This window comes from Bubalus bubalis, chromosome 5, assembly GCF_019923935.1.
Source record: "Bubalus bubalis isolate 160015118507 breed Murrah chromosome 5, NDDB_SH_1, whole genome shotgun sequence".
Taxonomy (NCBI): Eukaryota; Metazoa; Chordata; class Mammalia; order Artiodactyla; family Bovidae; genus Bubalus; species Bubalus bubalis.
The window spans coordinates 120,181,369-120,192,300 of NC_059161.1; the positions used below are offsets into that span (position 1 = coordinate 120,181,369).

Genomic DNA, 10,932 nt, shown 5'->3' on the forward strand with positions numbered 1-10,932 from the left:
AAGCCTTAAGGAAAAAAGTTGCCAGGCTAAGACCATCAAAGTAGACTGAAGGGAAAGAGCGAATGTGAGAGAATGGATGCCTTCTGATTTCTTGGGCACAGTCACTGAGATTTTTGTATTTGCTCTGATTCTTCTGTCCTGGATTCCCAGAATCATTGCAATGAGTCTCCCTTTTCCTTGAAGCCAGCTGGAGTAGGGCTCCTCTCAATTTTGATTCAGACTTGGTTCTAGATCCTTCACTCCCAGACACAAACAGAGGCAACCATTTGTTTCAGCACCATTAAGAGTGAAACCCTTTATTCTTTACTGAGAATAGGGTGTACATACCACCAAATACAGCTCACCAGCATCCTGGGCAGGAGTGCCCAAAGTGTGAGTGAGTGTGTGTTAGGAGCAGCCTTACTGATTCCTGAACCACTCCAAGCATTTACACTGCCCGTGCCAGGCCAATCCTGTCATTTCCTCGATCAAAGACCGAGAAATACAGCCTCAGGAAGACGTCACCCAGGAACCAGATCTCTGTAGATGAACTCAACCGGTGCTCTTTAAAGGTGGCATAGCAGCGGCCTTTAGAATCCTGGGGGAGTCAGAGACACACACCAGTAAGCATGAGCCCTTACCAGTGACTCCCCCACAATATCCAAACCCAGCGCAATTCTTTGTCTTATTTCCCTCTTTTGGTAAGTATCAAAGGGGTTTTCTCAGCAGCAGGGGATGTGAGAGTTCATCCAAAACCAAAGAGGGCCAAGACATGAGGTTGCCATGAGGAGGGGTGTGGTGAATGGAGGACTGGGAGTTGGGGAAATAAAGGAATGAAAAACAACAAAGTCCTACTGTAGAGCATAAGGAACTGTATTCAATATTCAGTGTTAAATCACATGAAAAAAGAATAAGAGAAAATACATTTTATATGTATAACTGAGTCACATTGTTGTGCAGCAGAACTTAATGCAACACTAAAGATTAGCCACACTTCAAATAATTTTTTAGAAAAGAACAAGTGTGTCCATAGTTCCCCTCACTCCCTGTTTCTTTTCTTCTGTCTCCTGCTCCTTGTTTTCTATGCAGAGAATTCTGGTTCTCCACCTGTGTCCCCACAATCCATACTGTATTTAAAAACTTTTTTTTTTCAGAGTAGAGCTGATTAACAATATTCTGAGTTTCAGGTGGACAATAAAGGGACTCAGCCCTATGTATCCAGGTATCCTGGTCCCAAGGATACCCCTCCCATCCAGCCTGTCATATAACTGAGTGGAGTTCCCGGTGCTACAAAGTAACTCATTGTTGGTTTTCCATCTTAAATAGACTAGTACCCACAACATGTTCTTGAAGACTTAACTCAGGAACTCTGAGAAGCCTCCTTTGGCCCACACCCACCTCTTTGGCCACTCCAGGCTTGGTTGGGTAACATACTCTGGTTCCCCATCCCCACCGATCAGTCCTTAGCCCTCGTCACCCCTCGTAAGTCCCCAATACCCCAGTGCTGACCACCTTGAGATGCCATTTGCATGGAATCCAGTGCAGTTTTGCCTAGAATCAAGCAACCCTCCATATGGATCAATGAGTTTGTGGTTTTAGAATTCCTGAAATTCCCTCTCTTCCTCAAAGTCTTCTTTGAGTTCATCACCCTGCTCTGAACTCTCGCAGGGAGCTGACATGAAACCTGCACCCTGTGCCGGGGCTGAGCAGCCACTGTGCACCCTTTATTCATCTTAGTATCCAACCTCCCCACTGAGGGGTCGGGAACCTCAACTCACAACAGGGGCACCTGGCCAGAGCAATGGGAACATGCAGCCAAGAACTAGGCTGACCATGTAATTTATCATCCAAACCAGAAAAAGTTTGAGAAGGGAATGGAGACTGTTAACTTATGCTGGGACATCACACTGGGACTGTCCCCAGCCATTCTCCTTGTAAAATGGCCTATTTCAGGGACTGCTAGAGCTGAATTTCATGTTCATGCATCTACGGGTTCAGATTGAATTGAAGCTCTTTGAGGACTGAGGACCTTACTGTTCCCCTCTCCTTGTACTCCCACCATGCCCTATGGTGTGGCATCTCCACCTTTATCTCAGAAAGATCAGTGTCCCACACAGCCCTTACTTCGCAAGTGATTGGTTTTGTGGGAGGCACTGGCCCAGCCACAGGGTTCAGCAGCATCTGCAATTGTGCGGCATGGCCTCCAGAGGGCGCCCTCCTCCCAGCAAGAGCCCAAGGGTTCCTGCAAGCTCCAGTTTGAGAACCAACCCTCAGTATTGTTCCCTCACCTTGAGGATGTAGGCTCGAGCTGGCACTGGGTAGTTGATGCCGTTGATGGTGAAGATAATAGAGGGCAGGGTATTGACCGCAGAACATGAAACATAGTGCTGTTAGAGAGAGAGGGAGAGAGGTTGGCCCTGGAGATCCTTGTGTGTGGAGACTGGCAGTGACCCTGGGGCATGACCCTTCACCTTGGAACCCCGTGGTGTGGCACCGATGAGCTTCTGTATGTAATTGACAAGTCTTCCTGGGCCTTGGATATATGATGTCCCTGTGTCCACAAGGGCCTCGCAGCCGTCAGAACAAGCAATAACCTTTCTTTTCATGGAGATGCTGAGAGACAATGGAAGAAAGTGGGCATCAAAGTCACTCTGAGTCTCCCCAGAGTTTCCCCCTTCCCGACTATCTCATAAACAGCCCTTTGTCTTTTGCCCTCTTTTCCTTTAATCTCGACACAGCACCTTTCTTGACATCCTCGAATGCAGTACTTAAATACACCAGGATCTTTTGTACCTTGACACAAGCTGGTCTTCCTTCCTAGAAGACTCCACTCCACTTTGACTAGCAAATTTCTTCCGATCTTCCAGATTCCAACTTAATTGTATTGTTTTCAGGAAGTCTTTCCCCCGGTCTTTATCAGTCTCCTATCTTGGTCTCTCTCTGTAGACCCTTCCTCATGTCTGCTGCTGCTGTTGCTGCTAACTCACTTCAGTCATGTCCAACTCTGTGGGACCTCATAGAGGGCAGCCCACCAGGCTCCACTGTCCCTGGGATTTTCCAGGCAAAGTACTGGAATGGGTTGCCAATGCCTTCTCCTCCTCATGTCTAGCATATACCTAAGACACAATTCACTATGTGGGAGAGTCAATTCATGTACATCTGCCTTCTTAGATGTGAGGGCGAGTTTTATTCTCCTTGCCTCCCTAAAGTGCCTGGCACACAGTGGACGCCCAATGCTTTTCTGTTCAATGAGAGAATGAAGACTGAGAAAATAAGAAACCTCCAGAAAGCTGTATCTGATGGGGGACAAATAACAGGTCACACACAGAGTGAAGATGGAGATTTGCAGGGGCAGCAGATTCTCACAGTAGGAAGAGAGAGGGGCTCCTCTGGGAGAGGGTGTCTGCCAGCACTGCTCCTACAACCAGCTCAGACCCTGAGACCCTTGCCAGGAAATACATGACTAACCCACAGAAACTCCAAAGGACAGGTCAGCTTTTGTCTGAAGGTATCACACAGAATCCTATCAATTATGCCTCTTGTCCTTAGGTCACTCCTGGATCCCACCTTCCTGATTCTCTGTTACAGCCCCTGTCCCACTGTGTGCCCAAGAATGTGGGGTGGCCTTTTTATTAGTTGCTTTCAAATCTTAAGACTTCAGCCAACCTCTCTCCACTGCTGGGTAGCTGCTCCCTAATAAGACCAGTTTTCCGCATTTTCTCAGGACTGTCCCTGTTTTTAAAATGACATTTATCTGTACTGAGAACTTCCTATGTCCTAGGTATCCCTGGACAGTTGGTCATCTTATCATAATTCTGTTCAGGCTGGAGAAATTCTCCCTGATCCTCTGTTCATCACACTGTAGAGTCCTCTAACCATGCTCCCCACCTCAAAGGGCAGTGGGAGCAGCCCTCTCCCAGCTGCACAGACCTCTCTGGACCCTTTTAGGACGCTGGTCAGAGCCATATTCAGAAGGCCTGGGGATTATGAACCCATAGGTTGTTTGTGTATCTATGTGCTTGTGTGTTTATTTGTATGTGTGATTCTATGTGTCTCTGTGTGTGCTTGTGTGTCACTGACTAGCTATGCATGTTTTATGTGTCTCTGTGTAGGTTTATATGTGTCTGCTTGTGTGTTTCCACGTGTCTGTGTGTCTGACTGTGTTGTTGTGAGTGGTGTATATGTCTGTGTGACTGTGTGTCTGAGAATGTATTTGTGTGTGTCTGCCTGTGTCCATGTACAGTAGTGGGAGCATCACTTGGGCTGACCCTCAGAGGGAGAGGCTTACCGGTCCATGTGTATACTCCAGTCACCCGCTTGGATCAATGGTACCCAGTTGAGCTCTCCCTTGTAGTAGCAGTGGTCCACCCCACCAAACATCACCACAGTGCCCTCCTGCTTGTCTCTGTAGAGAGAAGTGAGGGGGGATCCTTGGAGGACAGTAACAACAGCACAGTCTGAGAGCTGTGGTTGTTCACCCATCAAAGCCCTAATAAGGTCCCCATATACAGATGCAGAAATAGCATCTAGGAGAGACTGAGATCCAGACTGAGGTCCGTTACTGGCTAGTGAGTGGCACAGAGGAGGTTAGAAGCTGAATCACTTGGCTGGGCTCCACCCACTATGTCTTCTGAAGACACCCTGGACCTCCAGTGACCTAAGTGTTCAGACACCCTCAGAGGACACAATACTGAAGTGTTTTGGCTTCCCCCTTGTCCACCCTGTCATTTTTCAGGAAAATCAAGGCCTGGGAGTTCTAAGGGTGTGGGTTCAGGTCACCCAGAGTTGGCTTCACTGGCCTGTGACCTCTACTGTCCAAAGGACCCCACACTCAGAAGAGACCCCATCTCTGCTCTCTCTGTCTTGAAATGCCTCATATTTCTTGAACAAGGGGTCCCACACTTTTGTGTCCCACACTTTCATTTCTCACTGGCTCCTACAAATTGGGTAGCTGGTCCTGGGTTCCCAGTGAAATGCTAATGAGGAAGGAAAGATATCCACCATCCTTCTCCTTCCTTCCTGAACAAATTCATAAGCAAATCCTAATGCCTTTCCCTTCAACTTGTTTTCTGTTGCCTTCCATTAGCCTTCCTCCTCACTCACTCCCCTAGACCATGTTACTGATCTTGAGCCCAGGAGTAGGGTTGGATTCCAATAAAATTTTATTTATAAAAGGCAGGGGTGAAGCCAGTTGGGCCCTGGGGCCATAGTTATCCTGGGTTAGATTATCTCTCAGGATACTTCTTTATCAAGTGTTCTATAATTTTCATGCACCTGAAAGCATCTTACAGCTAATTTGGAGAAAGGGATTGTCCATCTTAGACTTACTTGCTCAAGTAGAAGGCAAAAACAGGCTCAGAAATGGCACCTTGATTCTTCAGCTTGTCAAAGAAGGGGATGGCTCCAAAGAAGGATCTGTTGGGGTAGCTCAAGCCCAAGACGCCATCAAAAGCTATGCCCTCAAACCCCGATTCTGCCATGCTTAGACCGAATGGCTGGTCAGTACTTACAAGGTCCCCAATCTGTGGGAGAGAAGAATGTTGCCACTTACAGATACGTGAAGTGGGGCTAGGACTGGGCTGGGGTGCATTGCCATTAGTTCCTCAGAGAAGAATTGAGGCTGGGCTCTATCTTCGGTGGCCCACAGACAGTTAGATCAAGCTGGGAGGGGAATTTGGGTTCCATTTGAGAGAGGCTTTGGATTTTAAAACATCTACCCCTCTGAAAAACACCATCTAGGTGAGTCAAATTGGCCTCATGGCTTCTGTCCAGGTGGGGCAACCAAGAATCAGGCCAGGTCCCATAGGTGCCACCTTAGGGACAAAACAATCAAGAGCAAGAAAGGCTTCTCTTTGGCATCACTGTGACATAATCACGGGAATGGACTGCATTCTATGTAATATACTGAGGATTCTGCATCTGTCCAGGAAGACAGAAGCCAAAAACACAATCTTGCTTGTAGGGTTCTATGAAATTACTGTCTGGGGAATTCACTTTTAGGGATATGTGTATATTTCTGTGAGTGTGTATGAGAGAGAAAGAGAGAAGGGGAACTACTCAAGTATTTTGGGGGAGGCAGGCCAAAGGTTTATCAGACTCTCAAGGGTCGTCTAGAGTCAGAACTCATTTATCAGGCCCCTTGATTTCTCAGGCCTCCAGTTTCCCACTCTGGATACCTGAAGCTCTTGACTACTCCCAGGGTCCCAAGATCAGTTTTATCCTGCCCTCAAACACCCCACAGCAACTTCAGTCCTGAAATGCCAGCCTAACTCCAGATTTTACCACATGTGTGCCCTCAGCAAAGCCCTTGCTGTCTGCACCTCAGTTTCCTCATATGTCTCATGAGCTAATCAGAGTAACTGCTGTGTGAGGTTGTTGTGGGATTAAACCAGTTATCAGCTGAAAGTGCCTGGAACAGTCTGTGAATATAAAAGTGGGTGCTTTTATCCCTTCTTCTCACTCCCAGCAAAATGAACCTTGAACTGCTCATGGGCAGAGGAGCTTCAAGTCCAAACCTCAAGCCACTCCCTGGATTAGATAATTTGTTTGCTCATGTGTCACCATGGGCACTGCCTCCCCAGAGACATGATCCTGTGGATAAGATGGCCAATATCTATGGGAGTTATGCTAGGAAGGGTCCTGCCAGATGGTTCTGCATCTGTTTTGCAAGCAATGGTCATTCCATAGCCAGTTCTGACTCAGCATTTGTTACACTCTTACCCGAACTGTGTCATGAGCAACAACTCCTTCAATTCTCCCAGATCCATAGGTGATCCTGAAGGTCTTATTGGGAGGCCGGAAGGTGGAAGACTGAAGATGTCTGAACCTAACGTGTGTAGCTGCAGACACAAGAGATGAGTGTCATCAGGTGCCAAGGGTGGAAACAGGGTGGCAGGGCAAGTGAAAGATGGTCCAGGTAGGGGGTGTCTGTACTCACAACAGGTTGAGCTGTTGCAAAATATGGAGGGCACCCACAAGTCAGATGAGCCTGTGTCAAAGACAACCTGGAATTCCTGAGGGGGTGTTCCAATGGTGATGTTACCCACGTAGAACAACTAAACAGAGAAGGAGGGAGTGGGTTAGTGCAGAACTGGCTACACTCTATTCCCAAACTGATGCCTCCCTCTGGGTGTCACATATCTCTTGAGATCACTTTCTGAGCACCGTGCAGCTCACAGACTTTGGTCACACATATCTGCATTTGATATATTTTTCCTGTGCTACATTGTATGCAGGATATTGACTCTATGAACAGGAGATGAAGTGGTACGTCCTGCATGGAAAGCCCAGAGGCATAACCACTGGGCCTCCAGGACAGCTGGATACCCAGGGAAGTCCTGTTGCCTTCATTTGAGAAGCTCTGTAGTCTCTTCAAACCCAGCCTTAGCACCCGCTTCTCCAGGAGGTCTTTCTTGATCAACCCCAGCCACTCCATCTAAACTCAGACCACATCCAATCAACAGCACACAGTTGACCTTTTCATTTGACATGTATTTACTCTTTGCCTGTCTCTCAGGCTGGCATGGGCATTTTTGAAGACATCTTGAAGACAAAATAAGCCCATTTTCTAATCTAAAAACAGGAACCACAGTGATTCTTATGTCCATACTCAGAATAGAGGTTCAGTAAATTTTTACTGCTGTCATTCTTGCATCTGTGGAAACAGAAATTCCTCTACCTGGGGATTTGCAATTGCTTTGCAGTTGGTTCTACCTTTTGATCAGTGCTGGTTCACTCTTCATCTATAACTGAGTGGCTCACTTAGTTCAGAAGGAACAATCACCCTCAAACTAATGACACATCTTTGACACAGACATGGATGTTTACCTGCCACCTGGTAATTGCCGGGCCCAATCACAAAGACCAACAGTTGAGAATGAGAGTGCCTTCTCCTCTAGGTGCAGTCCCTCTTTTCCACTGTCTCTGCCTCCTGCAGGAACCCCAACCCCAACATCCCACCTGGGACCTCCAGATGAGCCCCAGTGCTAGGCTAGAGCACCAGGGGGCACTGTGGAGCACCATCCTCCCAAAATACTCACATCCCTGATGTTTCTCAGTGGGTGACTAGTTAGATTTGAGCCACGAAAAGAAATCTGGGACAGTCTGTAAGCATGCTCCTTCAGGAAATTGTTCAGCATGTTTTTTCCACTGACGGTATTTCTCATGGTCTTCACTCTCCTTAGAGGTATTCTTTCACCAAGCATTTGACAAAGAAAGCAAAGATGCTACAATTAGCCATCAGTGTGAAGGTATAACTGTCATTGTAATGGTCCTGTGTATATTCTAATCATTTTTACGAGGCACATTATTATCAGAATTTTATGCATATACCATGGCAAAGACATACAGGTGAATACAGGTTCTTTTCTGCAATCTTGGGTAAGACAAACGACCATGTGGTGTCTCACTCTCCCCTTTGGTAAAATGGTGGAATGTCACAATACAAACCCTACAAATAGAATATCTTGGGGATAAGTGAAGTGATGGATATAAGGTACCTGATAATAGGAAGTCTCAACAATGAGAGCCATTAGCATTGTTGTTGCCATCACACACATTCCTTCTCATAGAACCACAAGGAATAAGGTAGAAGGGGGACTCTTATCCTCTTTTACAAGGGAGCAATTTGAAATGCAAGAGGTTTCTGAGTTGACCTGTTCACACTGCTTGTCTGATATAAAACAGTGTAAAACAGTGTATCTTTCTCCAAGTTTAAAGAGGACAGAGAGTTGAAAGAAGAATCCAAGATATAGGGAACAAGTAAGAGAAATTCAGAGGCTTGTGAAGGAAGTAAGAGTCAAAGAAAAATTAAAAGAAAACAACACAAAGAGAAATACACTCCCAGTGACTTCCAAAGAGATGGAGAGATAAATGACAGTGATACAGAGATGCAGACATAGACATATACACACTTAAGTAGACACGGAAATAAGAGGACACGTTGAATAAAATGTAGAAAAGTGCTTTTCCACAGGACCACATCGACATCTCACAGACTGTGCACTGAATAGTTGCAAGGAGCTGCATTTTCAATAGGTCATGACATGACTGAACCCCAAGATTTGTGCAACCCAAATCCACACCAAGACCTTGGGATGCACAGCTCCTTTGGCAAGTTACTTACAGTAAGTAAGAGTTGAACTTTAAGACTCTTAGGGAAATATTCCATTCCCTGCTAAACCTCATGGGTGGAAGAATAATCAGATGAAAATAAAAATCCGAGAAAGGAATATGATGTGACTTACAGTCCCCATACTTACTTGACTATGCACTCTGAGAAGGCCACCAGCCCGAGGAGCACAAGCCACTTCATGTTTCTTTCCTGGCTCCAAGTACTCAGGGACGTTTGGGTTCTTAGCATGTAGTGGTGACCGGGAGCCTCTAGTTATATATGCTCTGACCTACCCTAGTATTCCCCTTTAGGCCATTAAAAGATCTGAGAAAAACAAAGGTGTCGATAAAATCTTTACCTTCACCATTGTCCTTGGAGAGTGGCCTTTGAAGTTTTTCAGAATATAGAGAATTTAACTGTAATTTCTTCCTTGAAGCTTGGCTGGAAAATCAAACTAATCTGCATGGACATCTAAGAAGATGGAGAACCTTGCCTACTTGGAGAATAAACTGCTAAGAACATCATGAAAATGGATACTGGTGGCCATGCTCAACACGTGTGGTTTCATGTCATCTTCCTAGGCACTTCATGAGATATGCATTGCTGTCTTTGTTGGAGAGGAGACTGCTAGGAGGATAAGTTGTCAAATGGCAAACTGAAGACTTCAGGGGCAAACCAGGAACATACAACTGGCTTAGGTAGTGGGTCTAATTGCAGACATCAGGGGCACTTATGATGCATCAATGATTTAGGACAGAGCAGTACCTCAATTGCATGGTTTCAGTATTGGAAGAAATGTCATATGCATCCACAAGATACTTTATATCATACAGCAACTGTACAAGGAAGAACTGTGTGCTAGGCTCTGGGTTAAAGGCTTCAAAGTCAAAGTTGATCAAGACAAAAGTAGTCTTTATCTTAAGAGAAGTAGAAGTCTAGTTCTCACAAACTCAAGGGCCCAGGAGGCAGGAGATATGATACTATGACTAGGTGGCCATGTTGAAATCTGAGCAGCACAGGCCTTACCTCTGGGAGCAGCCTTTCCTCCACTTCACCCATGCTGGAAAGCAGGCCAGTTGGCCATGTTTTCAAGAGAATCAGGAGTTTGGGTATTTATGTACAATCTATTGATTTTAATGTCAGCATCTAATTTTTTTTTACCCGAAAAAAAATTTTGAATGAAATCTCCACAGCAATGTGCTGGAATCAGCCTTCAGTCTGCAGGTTTTTGTTTCTGGCCTAGAGTTGGGAGTGCAGTGGGGACAGAGAGGAATTTAATTCATGTTGGTTGATTTTAAAAGACCTGAATGCATACTAAACATGCTGACTCATTGGAAAAGACCCTGATATTAGGAAAGATTGAAGAGATGAGGAGAAGCATAAGACAGAGGATGAGATGGTTGGATGGCATCACCAAGTCGATGGACATGTGCTTGAGCAAGCTCCGGGAGTTGGTGATGGATAGGGAAGCCTGGCATGCTGCAGTCTATGGCGTTGCGAAGAGACGGACACAACTGAAGGACTGAATTGAACTGAACAAATTGAGAACAAAGATTAATAAATCTAATTGCATCAAGTTGTTGACTAGCTACCTATAACAACCCATTACTTAAGTGGCTTTAAATTTCAGACTTATGACTCTACATTCAGAGTGGAATATCTTCTAAGGAAAACAAAAATACTGCCCATGAAAAACAGAACCAAAGAAAACCAAAAGAAAATAAAAAGGAAATAAATCTGACACTATATTCAACAACTATATTTCCTTGGCATCTCTAATTTCCTTGAAGAAATCTCTAGTCCTTCCCATTCTATTGTTTTCCTCTATTTCTTTGCATTTA

At 45.5% G+C, this 10,932-nt stretch overlaps 1 protein-coding gene across 1 annotated transcript; it reads right to left on the reverse strand.

Moving 5' to 3' along the window:
- Positions 1-212: 212 nt before the first annotated feature.
- On the reverse strand, positions 213-9,340 carry PAG13 (pregnancy-associated glycoprotein 1). Its single transcript, XM_006076340.4, has 9 exons — positions 9,240-9,340; positions 8,019-8,169; positions 6,917-7,034; positions 6,700-6,818; positions 5,308-5,501; positions 4,268-4,384; positions 2,451-2,592; positions 2,268-2,366; positions 213-577 (listed from the first exon to the last, which is right to left on the reverse strand). Exons 1-9 carry the CDS (start codon positions 9,338-9,340, stop codon positions 428-430), a joined length of 1,191 nt encoding a protein of 396 aa, XP_006076402.3. The 3' UTR covers positions 213-427.
- Positions 9,341-10,932: the final 1,592 nt, after the last annotated feature.

Excerpts from the sequence above, each read along its gene's own strand:
- PAG13 (XM_006076340.4), bottom strand. The coding sequence starts at position 9,340 with ATGCTAAGAACCCAAACGTCCCTGAGTACTTGGAGCCAGGAAAGAAAC. Across the intron at positions 8,170-9,239 it reads TTCTCAGAGTGCATAGTCAA|AATACCTCTAAGGAGAGTGA; the intron begins GTAAGTATGGGG and ends GCTTGGTGAAAG. Across the intron at positions 578-2,267 it reads CTCGAGCCTACATCCTCAAG|GATTCTAAAGGCCGCTGCTA; the intron begins GTGAGGGAACAA and ends TGACTCCCCCAG.